This window comes from Lissotriton helveticus, chromosome 3_1, assembly GCF_964261635.1.
Source record: "Lissotriton helveticus chromosome 3_1, aLisHel1.1, whole genome shotgun sequence".
NCBI lineage: Eukaryota > Metazoa > Chordata > Amphibia > Caudata > Salamandridae > Lissotriton > Lissotriton helveticus.
This window is the reverse complement of record NC_136061.1, coordinates 256425279-256449611: the sequence shown is the minus strand read 5'-3', so window position 1 is coordinate 256449611 and position 24333 is coordinate 256425279. Positions and strand designations below refer to the sequence as shown.

The 24333-nt window shown below is 45.3% G+C and overlaps 1 protein-coding gene across 16 annotated transcripts in view; it reads left to right on the top strand.

Moving 5' to 3' along the window:
- The window catches only part of VEZF1 (vascular endothelial zinc finger 1), a 305190-nt gene that overhangs the window by 74262 nt on the left and 206595 nt on the right, over positions 1 to 24333 (top strand). For 10 of the 16 annotated variants that reach the window (XM_078679753.1, XM_078679751.1, XM_078679755.1 and 7 more), the window contains 3 exons: positions 8582 to 8632; positions 8913 to 9637; positions 10350 to 10413. In XM_078679753.1, coding sequence (XP_078535879.1) covers positions 8582 to 8632; positions 8913 to 9637; positions 10350 to 10413 — 840 coding nt within the window. The remainder of the gene's footprint in view (positions 1 to 8581; positions 8633 to 8912; positions 9638 to 10349; positions 10414 to 24333) is intronic. The other 6 variants (XM_078679758.1, XM_078679761.1, XM_078679756.1 and 3 more) reach the window with 1 other exon arrangement.

The window sequence follows — 24333 nt, the reverse complement described above, 5'->3', positions numbered from 1 at the left end:
GTCATGTGTATTCTGACTGGAATATGTGTCAAAAGAGGTAAGAGAACTTGACTTCAGTGTTTAAACATGCCTAGACATATTTAAACATTTGCAATTTAGCAGAATAATTGTAAAAAAATGTGAGGGGGGAAGGATTTATTTTTTTATTACAGGCAGGGCGCAACATTAAGAAGTTTTAAAGACCACTGCATTCGGTTCAACCCATGTACTTTCTATCCTTAACTAAGGCGTTTTCCTGATCAGTATTGCTATTCCGTGGGAGCCTGTTGTGAATCCTGCTTGAGCGAGCGTCTTGTAAGCTCTCCTACCTAGGAACCCGCAGTGGGAGCCCCGTAGGTGGATTTCCTTTATGAGCATGAAATCAGGTTTCAACCTCAACGTATGCGGCTACTAGCCCTTGCTTAATCTTATTTCCCAGCTTGTTGACATTCTATGATAGTATTAAGTATTTCTCCTTATTTGCTATGTCAGCCCTGTTTATCTAAGTGATGTGATATTGTCTTGCCCCCTGTCTTGGTAATCTCTGCTTCAGTGTCAATATGTCAGGCTTTTCTATTCCACATGCACCAATAACTTGCCCAACCATTAAACTTGACTACACACACCCCCCAAATTTCACTCTCCCCTACCGCCATGCAGTTACTTCTCGTCAACATGACAACTGTGTTGTAGGTAAGTCTGAAAGGTCTGTCGCCCGCCCCCTCCATCAAAATTCCCCCCTGGAACTCAAGAATCCTCCCACCTCAGGCGAAACCTGTGGGGGAGGAAAAACCAACAAAAAAAGTTAGGTAAACAGTACTTCGCACTTGCAGTTACGGACACCGCGGGAAAGCAGTCCATCATCTTCACCTCCTCTGGAACCTTGCTGGCCCCTCAGTTCAGTTCAGTTCAGTTATCCCTCATCTTGTGACGTGTCTATATTAGGATCAGGAGTTGTTTGAGCGAGTAGTTCTGCTTCCGTATTTGCTATGGTTACCAGCAATGGGTGTTTTATTTCTGAGTCTATGGAATGATCATGGTCCGATATCTGTGGTGATGTCTTCCCGATGTCTTTCTTGTGTTTTCCCTTGCACTTGCCTGGCTGTACCACTCTCTGTGCCTGACGTCAGACTGGGCTTTGAGAAATGTTGCTTTGTCGGAAGGGGACTCCCCTTTTGCTTGTTGCTTGCGGTGGCCTCACAGTGCCTTCTGCCTGTCCTCTGAGTTTTTGGGCGTGTTCCCTGCTACTTACCTCCAGGATGTCTATCTCAAGTTGATCCGTCTGGTCGTAGGGTGAACGCTCCTCTTCCCTGGTCCATGACTCTTCTGGCGTCTGGAAGAAGGTGGTCTTTCCCTCAAAGATGACTTTAAGCTTGGCTAGGAATAATGGCATATATTGTATGTTCACCACTCTGAGCTTAGCTTTAACTGAGCCAAAGGTGTTATTATTATTTTTATACTTCCCATGAGTACTCGAAGACCATAATTTTAGGTTGGGCATATCGTACTTCTCCCATGCTCCTCACTTCCTGCAGGAGCAAGTCCCGGACTTGGTAGTTCAGGAAACAGGCATTAAGTGGGATGGGGTGGTGCGCCCACGGGTGGCTTATTTTTTTTTTTTATTTATTGCATTTTTATATAGTGCGGACTTTACCCGAAGGCGTCAGAGCACTGTACAATAGAACCAGTTACGTTACATGAGAGAAATGTTACAAAAATGGAAACAAACAAAAATAGGAAGCCATAGAATCCAAACAATACAGGCAAAAGGAACACAATATCAAACACAGCAAGCACAGAATGTGCAAACATAAATATAAATATATATGACAAATTTACAATGACTAAAGAACTTCCTGGCGGGGTCTGAGGAGGAAGGAATTAGTTCTGAAAGTGTCTTTGGAATAGAAGAGATTTGAGGTCCGCTTTGAAGATCTGGATGGAGGTGATGGCACGGAGCGAAGGAGGAAGCGAGTTCCAGATTCTCACCGCATTACCTGAGAACGATTGAGCCATCAATTTTTCCCTTTTGTAGGAGGGGGGCTCAAGCAGGAACTTTTCCGCATTCTGAGAAGGTCTTGAGCCTCCAGACAATTTCAGTTTATTTGCCAGATAGCAAGGGGAGGAAGAGTGCAAAGCTTTGTGGGTGATGCACGCCATTTTGTAAACAGCTCTAGCCTCGATGGGAAGCCATCAGAGAGAAGACAGGATAGGAGTGATGTGGTCACTTCGTTTGGACCTTGAAATGAAGCGAGCTGCTGAATGGAGGACGGATTTGAGGGGGGAGAGGTGAGATTTGGGAATGCCAGTCAGAAGAGAATTACACAAATCTAGTCTAGAGAGAACTAGCGATTGGACCAAGGTTTTTAGGTCATTCTCCGGGAAGATCCAACGAATCCCCCATAAAAGGCGCAGCTGATAACGTGCACTCTTGGCAATAGAGTTGATGTGTGAGATTAGGTTGAGTCTCTTGTCAAGTATGACACCTAGGGATTTAGCGCAATCCACAATGACCGGTTTGCTGTTGAGTAAATTCAACTGATCCATCCAGGATTGAACCGGAGGCAGGGAGAGAGCTAGATATGAGGAGGAATTCCATTTTGGAGGGATTGAGAATGAGTTGATGAACTAGCATCCAGTTGTGAATAGAGTTGAGAGTAGAGTTGAGTGGTGAGAGATCTTGAGAGGAAGACACCTTGAGGTAGTTTTGGTTGTTATCCGCATAGAGATTGTAGAGGATTCCAGATTTGCTTAGGAGGTTCCCTGGTGGTTCCAGATAGAGATTAAACAGAGTGGGAGCAAGGATAGAACTTTGAGGGATGCCTTGACCAACCAGCAGTGGAGACGAGAGACTGTTCGCAATATTGATCATTTGGGATCTGTCCGAGCGGAATGAGGCAAACCATTTGAGTACTGTGCCTTCCACGCCCATTCTCTGTTGAAGAGTGTTAAGGAGGGTGTTGCGATTAACAGTGTCAAAGGCTGCATAGAGGTCAAGAAGAATTCGAAGACACGATTCCCCCGAATCGAGTTTATGCAGCGCATCATTGATCACTCGCAGCAGGGCTGTTTCAGTGCTGCAATTTTGAATGAAGCCAGGCTGGAACATGTCAAGGAGAGTATTGTCCATAATGTCGTGGGAAAGTTATTTTGCAACGCATTTTTCTGTGATCTTTGAAAGAAAAGGGAGATTGGTGATGGGGCGGAAGTTATTGAGGTCGTTCGCATCTGCAGATGGTATTTTTTAGAAGGCGGGTAACCTGTCCTGTTTTGAGGACAACTGGGAGGGATCCTTGACTGAGGAAGAGATTAACTAGCCTGGTCCAATAGGAGAGAGTGTTGGTATAGAAATCAATGGCGATGACACTGGGTGTGGTGTCAGAAGAATGGTTGGAGAGTTTGGTTTCGAGGATGCATTTGAGGAGATCATCTTCCGAGATGGCGGCAAAGTTCTGCCAAGTGACTAAGGATTTTTGCTCCTCAATGGGGTTGGGGTGGGTGACCTGTTCCACCAGTGATTTTACCTTTTGATCAAAGAATATGGCGAACTCAGTTGCTTTCTTCGAAGCATCCTCAGGTTTGATGGTTTGGGGAGAACAATTTAGGTTTTTGATGAGGTCGAAAAGTTTTTTGGGTCTGTTTTTAGCTGAATCGAGGAGGGATCTGAAATGTGAAGTTTTTTCCTGGAAGATATGCTTGTGGTATTTGGATGTTGCTGAATGTAGAAGAGAGGTTGGAGGTGGATGGAGATTGTCTCCAATGTTTCTCCAAGATTCTAAGATTTTTCCTTTCGTCATAGAGAGCTTTATTAAACCAAGGAGCTGAGGGGGTGGGTCCTTTCATTTTGCTTAGGAGTGGAGCAACCTTGTCGATTTCGAGGCAATGGGGAGTGAGATCGTTGACATCCGTATTGGGGTCGACTAGGAAGTGAACGCATAGCAGAATCACAGAGTCCCAAGATCAATGTTTTTTTGTGTTGCGGAACCAAGTAGTGTCTTTTTTATGTTGGCCGAGAGTTATAATGTGCGAGAGGTGAAAACAGAAGGGAATGAGGAAATGGTCTGACCAGTCTACACGGATGGGGGGAGCAATGGGAAGCTGATCTGATTTAGAAATAACAAGGTTCAGAATTGAGCCCTTGGCGTGTGTAATTTCCGAGCAGTGGTGGACAAGATAGTTAGCTGTGAGAAAGGTTGCAAGCTTGTTGGCAGCAGTCTTCCATGGAGCCCCAGTGGAGATTGAAATCACCAAGGAAGATCTGTTTGTCGCTTTGTGAATATTGGTCACTAATGTGGTTGATGAGTTCCTCCATGAAGAAAGAGCAATTACCGGTAGGGTGGTAGATGGCATTGAACCTGAAGGGTGAGCCATGATGATCATGGAGTTCTAGGGAAAGACATTCAAAAGTGCGAAAGAAGATGGTGGGAAAGGCTTTGATTTGAAGGGAGTTTCTGAAGATAATCGCAACACCTCCCCCTATCTTGTCTGTTCTGTCGTTTCTGAGGATATAATAGTAGGTATCAAAAGATCAAATGAAGTGTGAGAGGAGTCATTAAACTAGGTCTCAGTAAGAAAGAGCATGTCGAGAATATGGTGGGTGATAGTGTCAGATATTTCCAGTTTGTGTTTGATTGCAGATCTGCAGTTATGGAGCATACATGGAGCATACAATGAAGCTCTGACGCAACTGTTTTGGTGATGTGAGTGTCTTGACTGATAAGGGGGATATGGATTAGATTCTTGAATGAATTTAAAGCTCTATGAATTCATTCCGTCACCAAGCATGTGGAGAACCGTTCCGTTGGGATGGAGTGTTTCAACAATTGTTCCAGAAATACCCTATTGTCCGAGCCCTTGACTCTCTCTCTCCGGAAAACTAATAAAACGTAGGTTGTTCCTTTTGTGTGCAGTTTCGACGGCGTCTGCCCTCCAGGCCACCCTTTCAGGGTGTTTAGCAGGTCTGTGACTTCCTCCCGAAGAGCACCCGTCACATCTTCTACTTCTTACTGAGGTCTTGTGGGAGTAAGGTGACTTCTGAACAGACTTAATCTATTTTCCCATTTAGGATCTCCCTCGAGGCATGCATAGCTTTTAGGAGCATTGCATTCTGGATGTGGGATGTGTTTTCGTCTTTGCAAATCTGGGGGCCCACTGCTTTTGTATATCTGTCCTTATTTCCTTGTTTCGAATGCTTTGAATGCTTTCATATTCTGCGGGCATGTAGGTGTCTGCCAACTAGTATACGGAAGGAGGGATTCCATAAAAGGGGGGGGGGCATCATCACGTCTTGACACTTTCCAAATCCAGAATCCACCTAAGAAAAGGCCTCTGGGGTTGCACTTTGCCCCGGCCAGGGCACTGGGATTGCGTGGATCACACCGCCTTGACACCATCCCCCCCTCTCTCTAGATGTGCTGGGGTCTTTGGTTGCGTCTCAGTGACCCTGTGTAAGACTGAGGGCACTGCGTTGTTGACAGCGTCTCTGGGTCGTGTGAGCTTTTCTACCTGCGATATGAGGTCTAGCGGGTCTGTTGCAGCTGGAGCAGTCTAGCAGCACGGCATCTCGCTCCCTATGATGTGTAGCCAGAGCGGCAGGATGATAGTTGCTGCTAATCAGCACCCCTCCACACTCTCCATTCGGTGTACATTTCACTACTTAAGATGAGCGTCCGGTCTCCCGTGTTGACCATGTGGGCACCAGCAGCCAGACATGCCGCTCCGGTACTCCTTGGGGCGGACTGAGGAATCGAAGCCTCAGCAGTTCACCACCAAGAGCAGGGCTGTGAAGAGGGACCCCAAGTAAGCAGCAGAGGCTTTCAAAATGTGTTGTCTGTGGTTCTTATATCTGGGGGTGGGGGGGGGGGCAATAATCATGTATAACCCCACTTCTGCATAGGGGAATCCACCACATGGGGGCCCAGTCCCAGTGCACAGGGGGAGAGCACCCACTACCGCTTCAAATCCACTTCACTTCTTTCACCAGAGCCGGCCCTCACTGTGCTCCCTCTAGGCCACTGTGGCTCAGCCGCCTTCTCTCCCTACCGCGTTCAGTTGCTCGCTACCTTGCATTACATAAACATTGACTAAATAAGATGTTTTTTTCCCTTCATAAGAGGCAAGGACATATGAAGGATGGCATTGGATATTCCATGCCAGCGTTTCCCTAATCTGTACAGAGAGCAAAGCTCTCCGCTAGACTTGAATCTGCTTTGTTTAAAGACTGGCCATGCAGTCACTGATATGATCTGGTGTGTTCTGCTAACCCTAGCAGAACTGCTATGGGCCCTTCAAAGGGAAAGATGGAGAGCTTGTTGCATAATGGGCCAGGCTGTCTGGATAGAACAAGTGAGCTAGCAAGTGAGTCGGGTAATGAAAACTGCATTTACAAAACATCCAGGCAACTGCTGTGTCGAACCAAATCCAGCAGCTGGTAGAAACAAGTCCATGCACCATTAATTGTGAGATGGGAGCAGTAGCAGATAATGTAGAAGTTTGGGAAGTAGTGACATGGATGTTGGAGCCAGTTAAATTATATTGAAGGGTTCACCAAGACTCCATAGAGTGATGACCAATCATGCATCCTAATACATATATAATGAGCTTGAATGTGATTGCTGGAATGTGACTGGTTTTAATTAGGGTGAGGTAATTGGTAAGTTAACGTATCAAAATAAACTAGGACCATGCGTGTACACATTCCACCCTTTAAACGTTGCTGTTCAGGTTGTTTTTGTTCATTTTCTAATGATTTTTTTACGTTTTTCATGCTTATCGGGCTGAGTAAAAGTCCCGCAAAACAAGAATTTGGACAATGCATTTATCTGTAAGCTGATCTTTCTGTACTCTGTGGCTCTACACCAGATTCGTGTTTAAAGTTTGGAGTATTACCGTGTAATTTTCTACTTGTTTTTTAACTAGTTAACCGTTTTTTTTGCCCATTGTAGAACTCTCCAATTTATTATTATGATTTATTATTATGATTTATTATTATTATTTTAATATCGATTCTTCCATTAGTGAATTGTTTCAAATGCTTTTTCTGTTATTTTATCGAGTGGGGATATCTGACTATCCTATTCAACCCCTCTCTGGCCCTCTTCAAATATCTGGGATGCTCTGCCCCAATTGGTATCCTCATGAGCCAAATTCCACACTGTGTGCTTCCAGTTACGCACCATGTGTTTTTGACACTAAAGACACTCCATTGCCGTTTGCTTCTTTGGCCACCTCAACATGGAAAACTGCTTTTCCTTTGCTTCTGAGATAATCAATCCCATCTGCTGCTATTGGCTTTAGCAGGTGTTTCGGTTTTAATACAATGTCAGCTATTTGTTTTACGCCATGTAAATGGCAGATTATTTTTTTGTTAATTTTGTGAATAGCGAGAATGTGAAAACAAGTTTATGTATAGAATGTTTGGTGTCACTTTCCAATGGTCAGCAACTATTTTCATACAATACTGTATGTTACACGACTATAAGATAGGCTCTAAGCAGTGAGGGGAAGAGTGGTTGTGGTAAAAGAAATATAAAAGAAGGCGCAACACAGGAAATGTAGGAACCTGACTGAAGGAATGGGGATGTCGCCTTGGAATGGTCTTCCCCAAAATGCAATATTTAATGCAGACCTTAAATGAGTCACTATGTTACATTTGCCTGGCTGGGGCAAGCAATATTCGCTTTGCGAAGAGGTGATATTTTATTGATTAACCAAGACAGTAGTATTCGTCCATATTACTGAAAAAGTTAGGATTGTCATATGAACATCATTGCATAGAAAAAAGGTAATATGGTCTTAGAAAATTTGAATTGTATTTTATCTGAATTTTTACTGTGTTGAATAGTTAAAGCTATGTTTAAATAAAAAGTACAGTGCTTCTGCAACATACCCCCTGCTGCATTTCACATGTTATGGCTGCCATCATAAATGCATGAAAAATGGTGCCAAATTTATGCAGTGAAATTCGCAACTGTTTATCCAGCAAAAGTGCTAAATATCAAACCTGTGTGAGATCTACCTTTCCTGTATTGTTTATTAGTGTTTTATCGATAGCATATTTTGTTTGTGTGCTTGAGCTCTTTTAACACACTTTTGTAAACAATGATATCTTGTGAGCCCCATCTCCCTTGCTCTCCCCAGCCAGACAAGTGTAAGTATTGAAGTGTATGTATGTGTGTGTGTATATATGTATGTATGTATATATATATGTGTGTATATATGTGTATATATATATATGTATGTATATATATATATATATATATATATATATATATATATATATATATTAAAATATGTATGTATATATTTATTTATACACACACTACGGTTTTTGACCACATTGGCAGTGTCTGTTAATCTTCATATCAGCTGCCTATGTAAAAGTGAAATCTTGGGATACACACAGGGATGGTTATGTCTTTAACTTGTAAGTTGTAGACAAAGCATGCCTTTGTCGCTTTTCTGGCTGTCTGCAAGGAATGTGAGCTCACTGTTTACACCCTGAAAGAGCCAGGTATGTCTGGTAAAACCCAAAAAGAAAACTGATGGCAAGTTAATTTAAGATGGTTTTCTTTTCATCCCTTAATGTGGGCTCAATGATTAGACCCAGCAAGAACCAGAGATCTCGTGGCAAGTTCCAAGAAGAAAACTGATGGCAAGTTAATTCAAGTTGGTTTTTGTTTTTTATTCCCCTGAATTGTTTTTATGTACTTCTTTGTAGCAGTAAGCATTTTAGGTAAGCGTTGACAGGAGTGTTTTATCTGAGCCAACACCACATGAAGTGGGATTCTTAAGAAAATGTTAATATTTGTTGTATTGACGGGACGGCCTCTTTGACCCCAATTCTGAGTTGATTCCCTTATTTTTTTTAGCATTTAATAGTTTCCCAAATGTAATTCTGTTTGCATTTTCTAAATCTAACTGTCTCTTTTTAGGCTCATGAAGCCTCACACCATCATCACCACCATCATCACCATCAACAGACATCACAGAATAGCTTACTACCCCTCCTGGGCACTCCTGTTGAGCCACCTGACCAGAAGCCCATGCTCCCTATACCAATAACTACTCAGAAACCCCAGCCAACACCAGAGCCTGTGAAGGAGACCGTTGTGGTGAAAAAGGAAAAGCCCAAAACTTCTTTTGTGTGCACCTACTGCAGTAAAGCTTTCAGGGACAGTTACCACCTGAGGCGCCATGAATCCTGCCACACAGGGATAAAATTGGTGTCTCGGCCGAAGAAACCTCCAACAACTGTTGTGCCCCTCATCTCGACCATTGCTGGTGACAACAACAGAACTTCATTGGTCTCCACAATCGCTGGAATACTGTCAACAGTCACTACATCGTCTTCGTCTACAAATGCTAGTAGTAGTACTGGCATCATAAGTACCCCAGTCATGCCGCCAATTCCTACTCCCAAAAAGCCCAGTAAGCCTGTGAAGAAGAATCACCCCTGCGAGATGTGTGGGAAGGCATTCCGTGATGTCTACCACCTCAACCGGCACAAGTTGTCCCACTCTGACGAAAAGCCCTTTGAATGTCCTGTTTGTAACCAACGTTTCAAGAGGAAGGACCGTATGACGTACCATGTAAGATCGCATGAGGGAGGGATCACCAAACCCTACACCTGCAGTGTTTGTGGAAAAGGCTTCTCCAGGTAATGTATAGATTGATTTGATGTGTGGTCACTACTACATAGTGTCAGCAGAAACTAAACCAACATGAAAAAAACAAGTACTGTTGCTTTCCTTAGAATCTCGGGTGAGCTTACTGGCTTTGGTATAAGAAGGAAAATATATACATTGTGACCACTTGGATGCTAATGACAAGGGTAACTCGTCATGGAGTGCCCATTCATTTCAATGGAAATTACATTGAAGAGCAGCAAGAAGCTTAGCATCCAAGTGGATGCTAAGCTTCTTGCTGCTCTTCAATGTAATTTCCATTGAAATGAATGGGCACTCCATGACGAGTTACCCTTGTCATTAGCATCCAAAACATGAGATACGTTTTTGTCCCCCTTTCATTTAAGTCGATTTTGCTGTAAACCTTGAAAGCACCCTTATAACAGGGGTTTTAGTGTTCTTTGGGTTTCAAATTTGTACTACTTTCCAACTAGGGAGACTTTCATAAAGAAAGATTGCTCCATGTGAGGATGACTGCTATGAAAAGAATTTGCTGGCGTTTGTATGATCCTGACGGCTTTTTAAACACTAATGTACATTTGAAATATAATGCACAGGGTTTTCTGCTTCGAATTTCTTTGTCTCGTTTGACTTAGTAGCTATTGTTTTCTTTTTACTCTTTGTTCTTTGAGTAGCTTTGTTTGGCTATGTAGTGAACTTGGATTTGTTTTCTTCTCTTTACAGGCCAGATCACCTAAGTTGTCACGTGAAACATGTCCATTCAACGGAGAGACCTTTCAAATGCCAAGTAAGTTTCAAATTATTTCCATATTTCATTTTCAATTGTTAAGTTGATAAAATTTGTGAGGCGCTTTGGCTTATGACTTCTTGAATAATCTATTTTTATTTTGATCAGCCGGAGGTCAGGAACTTATGACTGTCTTTAATAACTATTATATTTCAATAGCCAGGGCTGCCGGTTATTAAGTAGTACTGGTACTGTTGATTTCTTGGTTCTTCTGTGTAAAGTCTTCATTGATACTTATAAGCATTAGTTTTCATTTGCCTGTGTAAGTAATCCAGAAAATGTTTGTTCCATTGACCTGTTTTTTCCAAAAATATTTCAAACAAGTGCCTTTTTAAAGGAAACGTTGGTGTTTATTTATTTATTTTTTGCAATAATGTAACTGTATAGAAAAATGAAACTTTGTCTTTTTCTTTTTTGGGTCAAACGTATATTTATTGGCATTTTACTTATACTACGAGACAGTTCAGTTTGCGTACACAGCATAGCAGTTTGAAGAGTCCAGGGTAGATACATACTACTAGACGCATATCCCAGCCTGATCCCAAAAATGAAAAGGATCTAGAAGAACAAGTACAGATTCCAAAAGTATACAGGCAAAGAATAAGCTTATCCTTAAGGTGAAAATATACCTTCAACCAGTCTTTCTTTTGCCACAGGTCTAATCTCTGTCAACCAGCGGGGAAGGTGCTCCCCCCAATTAAATAATCCCAGATGTAGAACTCCCCGCGAATAACATGAAAAAGAACAAAATTCCCCCCCCCCCCCCCCAAAAAAAACTGGTGGCGGCCGTCTTTTTCTTTTTTAATTGTTAGTTTGAAAAGGGAAAAAAGAAAGGAATTGGATCAGACGCACCACCCTCATTAAGGTGACATGATCACTTTAAGACAGCAAGTTACTTCGGTGTTGCGGAATGCAGTGCTGTCATTTAGTACAATTACCCAGTCTGTGAATTGATGGCACCTGAAATTTTTGCCTTATTTGGCTTTCTAGCTCTTCAGAAACAGTCCTTTTTAAAAGCGTTTTTTTTTCACTCTGTGTTTTTTAAATGTCCATCAAATTTCCACGCAACTTTTCTGGTGGATACTTCTAACTGCTGATTCCTCACCTTGTGAATTTCGCCCAGACACCACACTGGGTCAGAACACCTAGAAAGCAGTGCTCCTGCGCGCTAAGTGGCACTGTGCAACTCCACTGCCATTCCTGTTCAGAAGTGACAAACCAAGCCACATATAAGCTCCCCTCATGCACGCCGACGTGTGCTCCTTATGCGTAGTGAAGAATTTTTTTTTTTCGCTCTAAAACATTTCCCTTTGTGCCGGGGATGTCAATCCCTAAAATGAGAGGATTCAAGCCTTGTAGCGGCAGTCACAAACTGATGTAAGTAACAGATACCCACTGCCTCTGTCTCATTTCTTCACACATCTCTAAGGCCTCTGACGACTGTGGTAAAGCTGTGCGTCTCTAAATCCTGAAAGGCTCTACAGCGGTCCCGGTGATGGTGTTCTTCTGATGTCGTTCCTGAGGCATTTGTTCCTCTCTGCAAAGTCTTCAGGCAAGTCGCAGAAACCCGCTGGTCTCGGACCCTTCCTGCCACTCTTGATCTCCAAAGAAGGCGCAATGGCATCCCCATGCCTCAGGTCTCTCTCTTCCTTGAAGCTCCTGGGCCCATCGGCAACGTCCAAGCAGGTCTTCTATGATTCCGTGCTGTGCATCATAGCCACGCTTTGGCTCCTCTGGGCCACTAGATTCCGCAGGAACACTTACTCATGTTACCGCCATCGGCCTCAGTCAGTGCCCTTTGAGTCTTTTATTTTTTATTTTTATGGGTTCGGTGTTTGCATCTGCACCTTCACCGAAACCTGCCATCACATGATAACTGGTATAGGGAGCTACAGGAGGCCAGTGGACTATACAGCTTGTCAAGCTGCAGTCAGTAAATTTTCCTCTACCCCACCACCCCCCAAAAATGTTGTTCTTATCAGGAATATGTTGTTTGGCACATTGGCAGCGTCGGGCTTCCACGCGTGCACATCAAGCTTCCTATCCTCTTTGAAGTCACGGATGTGGACATAGCAGACTACGACCTTGCCGCAATGGGCAGCGTTCATTCCAATGTTTTGCTCCTCCGGCCACATCCTCCAAGCACTTTTTTTTTGCCTTTACCATCACACAGCTACCTACTAGAAGGCAGGATCAGCCATTTCTGCAGGGGTGGCAACAAAGTACATCAAAGATCTAACAAGTGGGTCCTGACGGTGACGGTTGTCCAATGGGGCAGTGCCCTGTCATTCTGTTCTAATCCACTGCACCTACTTGAGACCACGTCTCCGAGAATCACATAACCGTTTTATGCCAGGAAGTACATCCTCATTTGATTAAAGGAGTGGAGGGAATCAGCCTCAGAAGTAGAGACTGTGTTTTTTCCCACTCCGTCCGTGAGCCAAAAAAGGACAGAGGTCTCCATCTTTCCTAGGTCAGTCCTAGGTATTGTCCTCTCAATGTCTTTGTCTGCAAGGACAAATGCAAAATGCTCACCCTGCCCATGTTCTCTCTTCCTTGAACCCAGTGTTGGTCCTGAAGGACACCTATTTTTCCATAGTTCCCTCCTGCAGGCACAGATTACCTGCGGTTCATGTAGGGCAACATGCACTTTCAGGAGTACCAGTCTTTCCTCAACCTCGATAACTGGTTGTTAAAGGCTGATTTGGCACAGTTCGTCACGGACAACCTCAACCAACCTGCCAAAGTTGCAACTGCCTCCTTTTGAGACACTCCCCTTCTTTAGAGATATCCTGGATACGGTGCACTTTTTAGCTTTTCCTCCAGATCAACAAGTTCGGGATATTTGGTCTATGATTACAATGTGACATGGGTCTCCTTGAGGATCTTTTTGAGCTGTTTGGGCCTACTAGCCTCTTGCCGACCTTGATACGTAGCGCATGCATGCTTTGCAGTGGAACCTAAAGTCTCAGTGGGACCAGCATCAAGGGAATGTTCTCCAATTCCATCCAAGGTAGGAGGACAATACAAAAGACCTGCCGTTGTGGCTGGTCAACCTCAATTAGATCAGTGGCAGACCCCTTTCCCTGCTCCACAGAGTTGTGGTGACGATTGCAATGCTGCTGGGTTGGGAAGGTCATCTGGGAGAGCTGGAGATCAGTCGAGACTGGTCTCCAGCAGAGACCCCCCAGCATTGAAGGCCTTCTTCCCCTCTGTCAAGAGTTGTTGCAGGGATCTCAAGGACAACACCCCTGCCATATGCTACAACAAGCCTAGCGGGTGGGGTCCAGAATGTAGAGTCCTGTGCCTAGAGGCTTTCCACCTCTGGAGCAAGTTGAATCTTCAGGGGATGTCTCTGGTGGTACACCCGAAATATGAAGAGATTCCCTTGAGATGAGTTACAAACAGGATTTTATCAATGCACTATTCTGAGAAGATGGTTCATACATACATAACACAAACGTATAGCAGTTAAAAAGTCATTTATTATAAATGCAAAGATATAACATTAAAACCAATTATTCTGACTAGCTAATCTAATAAGCTAATAAAAAAACATGAATACATAATCATCAATTATGACCTGCACAATTGAAATGAAAGACAGAAGTGTAAAACATAAAATTGTTGAATACAATTTGTACATTCGGACTCCTTTATGGTTTCATCGATCTTATGTTACTATCGAATCTGTGAATCGACCATCGATGCTGGAGTCTTGAATTGTACCAGGGATGGCGTTGACGCGTTTCGGTGGAATAAACGGATGAAAACCACCTTTATCAAGACTTTCTTTATATCTGTCGTGATAGGGAATTAGTTGAATCTCCCTAAAATATATATACACACAATTACAGTAAAGTAATATTCTGGTATATCTATACATGGTAATGCACTATAGGGACATAAATACATGGTTTACTTCCCTTTCTCAAACCTATTTCTTCAGTCAAATTAACATAGAACTGACATTTATTGAAAAAGTAGGCTGTTGTTAATCTCTATGTTCCAACAATCTATAACATGATGTAGATGATAAATCCACTACACTGTATATACAAAAAAGGTCATAATTCATCCTATGGCTAAGCAAGAAATAAGGTAAAAATATCATGTGCTCAATCGGAATTAGCCTCCTGGAGTAATACATTACATAGGCAATTTTCTATTGGTAGACAAATGTAATTCTCGAGGGAGTCCTATACTCAATCACAGACTTCATGGAAAGCCACATAGTAACATCCTAGTGTGATTTTTAGACCACTATATTTCTTTATGTTGGAACTCGTGGTGGCATCAAAATTATTCATTTGGGAGATGCTTACCCTAGCGAGACTGACAGCTGGTCTATTGGTGTCCAAGTCTGTATCTTGTATATATTGCAATAATAAACTGAAATTCGGTCGATTTTCTTTCCTAAATAGGGGGTATACACTGATTAAAGAGATGCATACACGTGGCTCCTAACTTTATTATAAGTTCTAGAAGATTGTAAAGAGCCTACCTATTTTAGCTTTTGCGAGTAGTTTGCTGTTTTTTGCAATTATATGTCACTATTCACGTACTGGAGGAATAGTTCAAAAAGATGTGACCATTGTTTGGAAGGTTTCGCAGAACCTCACGGGAGAATGGGGAAAGAATGAAGGAACTGGTTTGTTCTAAATGATAAACTTACTATTGTTAATTTTTATCCTTCCAATTTATCTAAGAACATACCTGTAGTTTTATTAATCTGAGCACAGAGTCTACCTGGTATGTACGGGTCAATTCCGTCTCGCTCTCTGGCCAACTCAAGAGGATCCTAGTGGTTACCATGTATAGTGATAAGCAGAGTACCATATAGGTCAGAGAAAACTTATTAGCCGTTTACATATCTCATCTCTCTTTCAAGTACTACCCTAATGTTGCTGGGCTCGCTCAGGAAACAGTCTTACCTGCTGGTTTCTTAGTGGTCTCTGATGCTTCAGGGATTCCACAGTGAAGGCGCGGGAAGCCTCGTACACCACCTGATGGGATCGTTGAATGCCTGGACAGACTAACTCAGTTGGCAGCACTTAGTGGATCACAAAGACAATGGGGAGCTCGATCTGCAGAGAACACGCACTTTCAGTACTTTTGCTTCCTGGAGTTCCCAACAAGGTACTCTCTCTGAGACTCTGTCTGTCCAGAGTGGATCACTGGATTCCTGTATGCCCTTCCACCATCGCCTATCCTGCCCTGAGATCTGAAGATGATCAGGAACAACAGGGCCCAAGTCATTCCAGTGTGCCCAAGTTGGGCTAGTAGTGTGTGGTACCTGGAGCTTCTGGGCTTGGGTATCGATTCTCCGGTCAGGTTGCCACTTGGGAAGTTCCTGATGTTGCATCAGCAGGGTAGGGTCCTGCATTCAAGCCTGTGCAACCTGCACCTTTAAGTATGGGCATTGAATGGTGACAGTTTATCCTCTGACCTTCCTCTCAAGATAGCAATGTTAATCAACCAATTCTGTGTATTCCAGACCCTCGGACACGTCTGTGGATTTGAACCGTGCCTAGGAAGTTGGACTCGTTGCAGGCAAAACAGTTGGATGTGTCATCCTTTGCTTTGTTTTTAGCCTTGGTAGAGTTAAGGGTTACCCTTTTACACTTTTATACGTTTGCCGAATCAACCATCCTTATTCCAATTACTGTTTTTAATGCATTTTAGTCCACAGTTTACAACACCATTCCACCCAAGTCCTTTGTGATACCACTGTAGGGCTTAAATCGATTTCTCACGTTTATTATGTGTACCCCTTTTAAACCAATACACAGTTGTCCTTTGCGCTTACTCACCCGTAAAGCGATGTTCGAGGCATGTGGGCTGCTGAATTCATATCTATAGCATAGATCGCCGCCTAGTGTTGGGTCCGGATGATTGCACATTGTTGTCCTGGAAGAGTCTTCGAAGTATCATGAGATAGGTGGCTCCTCCCCTGGACTACAGTGCGCATGGGCATCGACTCCATCCCCAGATTGTTTTTTTCCGCTATTGGGTTCGGATGCATATTTGATCACTCAAGTTCGGAATCAATAGAAACTTTCTTTTTGGCCCAAAGGACTTTCCTATATTGTCGGTATTGTCTTCCGATCGGTGCCCAGTTCTGTTCCAGCTCAGTTCCCGAGTCGAACATCCAGAGGAGTCGCGTGACTCTTCAGTGCTCGAGGCCCAGTCGACGCAACAGGCCTTATTCAACGGACCATCATGGAACGGAGCCCGTTCAAGAGGTGCCCCGTGTGCAACTCGAAGTATCCCCACAACGACGTCCACCCGGTGTGCAACAAGTGCCTGTCGCCAGATCACGATCAAGCCAACTGTATGGCTTGTTCTCGTTTCCGCTCCAAGAAGACGATTCGACTTCGGCACGTAGCGCACCAGGAGGCCCAGCAGACGGCACCTGACCCGGTGAACATTTTCGATACCGAGGGAGAAGAGGCAGACTAGCAGGAAGATCAAGAGCCGATTTCCAATCCAGCGACGGAGATCGACTCAAACTACGACGCAGACGCAGAAATGCTCGATGCAGAAGAAATCGTCGACGAGGTAGGAGACGACGATGGGGCCTATGGGGCCATGGAAGATAGCTCAAGCGAGGAGCTATGCCCCGTTCAAACAATATCTACGGCTCAGGTCGAGGGATCGCCACATGGCCTTACCCAAGATCTTGCACCATGTTCCACAGTCTCGCCTCCGGGCCCGGCTACGGACACTTCGAGAGAGCCACCATTGGTCAAATCGAAACCAAATGAGAAGGCTTCGGTGTCTACAAAACCGAAAGTGCTAGAGGCGCCGGCGAAACCGAAAGCGCGTGTCGCCTTGGTCGGCTCCACGTCTTCAGACCTGTCGGTGCAGACAAAGCCAAAAAATGTTGTCGAACCGGTGAAGTCGCTAAAGGGCGTCGAGCCGAAGACTGGGACACCGAAAGCACTTGTCAAGGTCGTAGACCCGAAGACTTCGGCGCCGAGGGCCGTCGACACAGACAAAGGACTCGGAGCTACAAAAGTTGTCGATCCTGCGCGTCGGCCGGACAAGGCCAAAAGTACTACAACCCTCCAGTCCGCACCTGGTGGTGGCTCGAAGGCACCTGTCGAGTCGACGCAGCCGTCTGCCTCCTTCACAAAGCAGGTGTCGGAATCATTGAACCGCATTAAGGACAAAGCTTCCGCTGTCGATCCGAAGGATACTTCCGGGCCGAAGCCTGCCACCAAACCGCAAACGTCGACAGCGCCTCTTCAGTTTACGCTGCCGCCGAAAGTGGCGCCGAAGGCGTTCGCGCCAAAGAAGGTTGTCGAAGCATCCATGAAGGTGTCCACGGGGCCGAAGACTACCTCTGCAGTTGTGGGCACAAAGCATCGACCACCCCTGCTGGAGGAGCAGTCGGAACAATTCATCGACGCCGACACCGGTAAACTTTCGATTTACAAGCGAAAGATCACACCAGCACAGCCTATGGAGTCCTACACAATTCCTTTAAAGAAAAAGAAGGATTCCACGGATTCACCCGTTCTTGTTGAACTAATAGCTCCACGTGGACAAGACACTGCTCCAATCTCGCCCACTTGCTCAGATGTGGAGGCTGGGGAAGGTGACTATGATGAGTACAACTACCCTGCCGACACTGATCCTGAAGATCAACATGACACATGGGCAGATGCTGCGGACCCTGGGGATCCACAAACTGCCCCAGACACTCAAGTGTATAATGTCAAAACATCACCTACTGAGGACTCAGCGGCATTTAATGCGCTTATTGAGAGGGCAGCCAAAAATCATGACGTCCAGCTCCATGCTGACCCTATTGAGGTTGATTTTCTGTTTGACACCTTTTCCACCTCTGAGAAGACCGTAAAGACTCTGCCTATGCTAAAGGGTGTCTTAAAACATGCTGCAGACATTTTTAAGGAACCCACAAGGGCCAGGGTTAGAAACCCCAGAATTGAAAAAAAGTACAAGCCAGCGCCTGGGGACCCTACCGACATCAAGGGCCAGTTGCCGTTGGACTCTTTAGTAGTTTCCAATGCCCGGAAGAGGGCAAACTCACAAACTACTGGTGATGCTCCTCCCCCTGACAAGGAATCTAAGGTGCTAGAAGCATCAGGGATAAGGGTGGCCGCTCAAGCAGCCAAAATCTGGCGCATTTCAAACACTCAGGCACTCTTGGCCAGATATGACAGGGCACATTACGATACACTTGAGACCCTGTTACAACACTTGCCAGATGAATATAAAGAGGCAGCAGAGATGCTCATACAAGAAGGGAAACTCATCTCAAATGCTTCTATTAAGTGTGCACTGGACGCAGCAGACACCGCGGCCAGGGCCATTAACACCAGTGTGATGTTGCGACGTCAAGCCTGGCTCAGGATCTCCGGGTTCAAGCCGGAGATACAAACCACCATCCTCAATCAGCCTGTAAACCCTGATCACTTATTTGGACCTGAGGTGGACACCAACCTAGAAAAAATAAAAAAAGACACAGAGACTGCAAAGTCTATGGGGGCTCTCCAGTCCCAGCAGTTATGGGGTAGTTCTTTTCGTCGCTCAAGCAATAGAGGTGTTTCCAGAGGCCAGCTGTCCAGCAAACACAGTACACTAAGATTGGCGCACAAACCTCATACAACAAACAAAGTAGAGGTGGCTATCGCGGAAACCGCGCCAAAGGCAGAGGTCGTGGAAACAACAGCTCCCGATCCTCTGCCGCCAACAAACAGTGACTCCTTGTCACTGCCCCCAGACCATGCCACACCGGTCGGGGGAGACTCCAACAGTTCCTGCCAGTCTGGAAATCCATCACCACTGACAGGTGGGTCAGAAAGCTTATCCAGTACGGTTATTGTCTGGTGTTAACATCCACTCCACCCAACATACCCCCAAGACACCGTCCTATGTCCACAGAGCATTTGCACTTAATGCAGCAAGAGGTGCTCGTCATGCTGCAAAAAGGGGCAATCGAGCTTGTACCAGTGGAACAAAGAGGCACAGGAGTGTACTCCCTGTACTTCTTGATCCCAAACAAAGACGGGTCCCTCAGACCCATACTGGACCTCAGACCCCTAAACCAGTACATTCTGTCAGAACACTTTCATATGCTCACACTGCAGCAGGTTCTTCCGTTGCTCAATCAGGGGGATTTCCTCGCAACGTTAGATCTAAAGGATGCATATTTTCACATTCCACTACATCCGTCACACAGAAAATACCTCAGATTCACCATTCAGAATCAGCATTACCAATTCAAAGTCCCCCCTTTCGGAGTGACCACAGCGCCCAGGGTGTTCACAAAGTGCCTGGCGACGGTGGCTGCGCACCTCAGGAGACAAAACGTGCACGTGTACCCTTATTTGGACGACTGGCTTGTCCAAGCAAAGTCGGCCCAGCAGTGCGCTGCCAACATGTCCCACACCATTCACCTTCTTCACGATCTGGGATTCTCACTGAATTATCCAAAGTCACACCTTCAGCCCGCCCATATGCGACAGTATCTAGGCGCGACAATAAACACTCTGGCGGCCACAGCGCAGCCGAATTCAGTGAGGATCAACAGCATTCAATTGCTGATACAGAAATTCAGACCGCAACACTCGCTTCCAGCGCGAGTGTTCATGCAGTTGATCGGCATGATGGCCTCCTGCATCTTCATAGTCCCGCACGCGAGACTACATATGCGTCCGCTTCAAGAGTGCTTAGCACGTCAGTGGAATCAGGCTCACGGACAGTTAAAAGACCTAGTGTTGGTGACCGGTCGTGCATACAACTCTCTGCATTGGTGGAATCCACACAACCTTTGCAAGGGCCGACAGTTCCAGGAGCCTGTGCCACAGATCATCCTAACGACGGACGAATCTCTCCAGGGTTGGGGAGCTCATGTACTCCACTACACAGTGCAGGGACTATGGACAACGCAGCAAAAGAAGATGCACATCAACCACCTAGAGCTGATGGCAATCTTCATGGCAATGAAGCCATTCAAGGTACATCTGTGCAACAAGGTCATGTTGATCCGGACGGACAACATGACGGCCATGTACTACATTCAGAAGCAGGGAGGTACACACTCTCCACAGTTGTCTCATCTGGCTCAGAGCATGTGGAAGTGGGCCATTCAAAGGAACATCTTCCTCATGGCGGAACACCTCCCAGGCAAGGACAATCAGATGGCAGATCTGCTCAGCAGGTACAGCCACCAAATGCACGAGTGGGAGCTACATCCATCAGTACTCCGCCCAAACTTCCAGCAGTGGGGTCATTCAGAGATAGACCTGTTCGCCACAAGGGAAAACGCCAAAGCTTTGCCGCCAGGTTCCCGCACCCACAGTCGCAGGGCAATGCGATATGGATGAACTGGTCAGGCAAATTTGCGTACGCTTTTCTCCCAGCACCTCTAATACCGCTGGTGGCACGAAAGCTAAAGCAACACTCGATGACGCTCATCCTGGTTGCTCCAACGTGGGCACGCCAACCATGGTACACCACGTTTCTAGAACTTACTGTGGTACCGCATCAAAGGCTGCACCTCACACCCAGACTCTTGACGCAGAGCCATGGCGACATTCAGCACCCAGATCCGCAACAGCTCAACCTGGCGATCTGGCTCCTGAGGTTTTAGAGTTTGGCTACCTCAACTTGCCTCCAGACTGCATGGATATCATACGGGAGGCAAGAAAACCCACCACTAGAGCATGCTATGCAGCAAAATGGAAGCGGTTTGTCATTTATTGCGTAGACCACAACATAGACCCGCTTGACGCGTCAACGCACAACATCATTTGTTATCTGTTACATCTTTACAAATGCAATCTAGCATATGCTTCCATTCGAATACATTTATCCGCCATAATCGGCTTATCTCCAAAACAGGCAGCATCTCTCCCTTTTCAGAGTGCCTGCCATTAAAGCCTTTCTAGAGGGACTCAAACGAGTCATTCCTCCCAGGACCTCACCTGCTCCTGAATGGCTGAATGGTGGTTGAAATCATTAACAGCTCCCTTCAGCTCCCTTCAGCAAGGTCTCGTCCCAGACTCCCTCAAAGTGGGGCAAGTCACGCCCATACTCAAGAAACCTACAGCTGACCCGGCTGACTTAAACAACTACCGCCCTATCACCAATATCCCCACTCTGGCCAAGCTGTTGGAAAAATGTGTGCAACTCCAACTAACAAAACACATTGACCAGTTCGAACTCCTCGACCCTCATCGATCAGGCTTCCAAGCGAAACACAGCACGGAAACGGCCATGCCACACATAATTGATGACGCCCTCCAAATCCTTGATCGCAACGACTCCTGCCTCCTCATCCTCCTGGACCTCTCCTCCTCATTCGACACGGTCAAACATGAGAACCTATTAGAGCTCCTAAATACCAGAATGGGCTTATCCGGGACTGTGCTCAAATGGTTCACTTCCTTCCTACACAACCGATCCCAGAAGTTCAAGATCAACAACGTGCTGTCCTCACCAGTGCCAGTAGATTTAGGCGTCCCACAAGGATCTTCACTCTCACCCACGCTGTTCAACCTCATCATGGAACCCCTCGCTACCCTGCTCCAAGCATCCAATGTACACTTCCATATGTATGCCGATGACACTCAACTTTACCTAAAGGTACAATCCCCGGAAGATATCAAACTTCTGAACGGCACACTTAGGAACACCCAATCTTGGTTGGCCGACAATCACCTCAAACTAAATGCTTTGAAAACTGAGTTCCTCCTGATATCACCCCCTGCGAAAATTACCACCACCCAAATATGGCTCAATCACCTAACAGCACTCAATGTCCGACCCACCATCGTGGACTCTGCGAAATCCTTAGGTATCACACTTGACGCAAATCTCAATATGCAACAGCACATTAGCAAAGCAACGAAAGGAGCTAACTTTCAAATCAACACTCTGAGGAAACTCAAACCCTTTCTCCCAGCCAAAGATTTCCTAACTACTGTACAAGCCCTAGTCATCCCCCGCATAGACTATGGAATTGTGGCCCTCAGTGGTCTCCCTCAAGCAACAACAGCACCCCTAAGAGCCTCCTTGAATGCTGCCGCAAGACTCATTTCGGGCTCAAGGAAACACTCTCATATAATCCCTGACTTGAAATCCCTGAAATGGCTTCCCTTCGAAGCCAGAATTCAACTGAAAATTGCTGTTATGACACACTCAGCCTTACACCACAAGGCTCCCAACTACCTCACTCAAAAGTTGTCTATATCAGGAGGCTCGAGATCCAATAGAAGTACAAAAAGTCTGCTCCTGAAACCTCGCAGATTCCGCAAGGAAAAAACATACAAACGCTCCTTCTCAGGAATGGCACCCAGGATCTGGAATGCACTCCCTCCTGAAACGAGGCTGATCTCCTCCACTGCACTCTTCAAGAAAGAAGTGAAAGCCATCCTTACGGCCAAGTTCACCTGATCCTTACTGTTGCTGCTCGGAGACTTAGCACCGATTTTGTAACGTTGGATACTTAATGGTCCAATAACTTTTTATATTCATGACCTCCTGACCTCTTTTGCAGTTGGATCAAAGACTCTGCACCGTCCTATAGTATTGTCTATCTTGAGTGTTTATTGGTATCTACTGATCTCTATGGTAGCTGGTCTCTGCACCGCCTTATTTTAATGTCTATTTGAATGTTTATTGTTATCTCTTGATCTGTATTGTAGCTAGTTCAGACTCTGCACCGTCTCATATTATTGTCTATTTGAGTGTTCACTGTTATTTCATGATCTCTAATGTAGCTAGATCAAAGACTCTGCAACGCCTTATTTTACTGTCTATCTGAGTGTTTACCTGTATCTTATTAGCACATGACTGTTATCCTATTATGCTACCGTTTACTATACTGCACCCAATTATTATGTCTACTCACCCTCCTGTTGCCCACTTCCCCCCCTGTGAAGCGCTCTGATATCTGTGAAGATCTTGTTCGCGCTATATAAAACTTTGAATAAATAAAATAAATAATGGAATCTTAATGTGGTCCTCACCCGACTAATGGGTCCACCTTTTGAGCCTCTACATTCATGCGAGATTCAGTTCTTAACATGGAAGGTGGCTTTCCTGATAGCCATTACGTCACTGCGACGTGTTAGTGAGCTCCAGGCACTAACTGTACAAGAGCCATTCATACAAGTTCACTCCAACCGGGTGGTGCTGCGCACTAACCCTAAATTTCTTCCAAAGGTGGTTTCACAGTTCCATATCAATCAGACTATTGAACTGCCTGTGTTCTTCCAAAATCCTGAGACCGTGGCAGAAAGAATGCTCCTCACTCTTGACGTCAAAAGAGCTTTGATGTATTACATTGATAGGACCAAAGATTTTAGGAAGACGACACAACTCTTTGTTGCCTTTTCCGCACAACACAAAGGCAACCCCATTTCCAAATCGGGTATAGCCAGGTGGATCGGTAAGTGTATTCAGATTTGTTATCAAAAAGCTAAGCGCACTTTAACAATCCCCCCGAGAGCCCACTCCACCCGCAAGTTGGGGGCCTCCATGGCTTTCCTTGGAAATATCCCTTTAGAAGACATTTGTAGAGCAGCCACATGGTCTACCCCACACACGTTTACAAGACACTACTGTGTATATGTGCACTCCAAGCAGCTGTAGGGCAGGCTGTTCTAAAAACACCTTTTCAAACTGCTGCAGCTGGCACAGGCGGCCGCCGCTAATGGAGGGACTGCTATATATTCTATGCTATAGATATGAATTCAGCAGCCCACATGCCTCGAACTGAATATGCTACTTACCAGTATGCATCTGTTCTTGGCAGGTAGGGCTGCTGACATTCATATCGCCCGCCCTCCTCCCCGGCGCCTCTAGCGGCTGCAGCACTTACACTTACACTTACTCTTAGCATGGTCATCGCTCACACTGTTACACTCCATCTTCGCCACAATG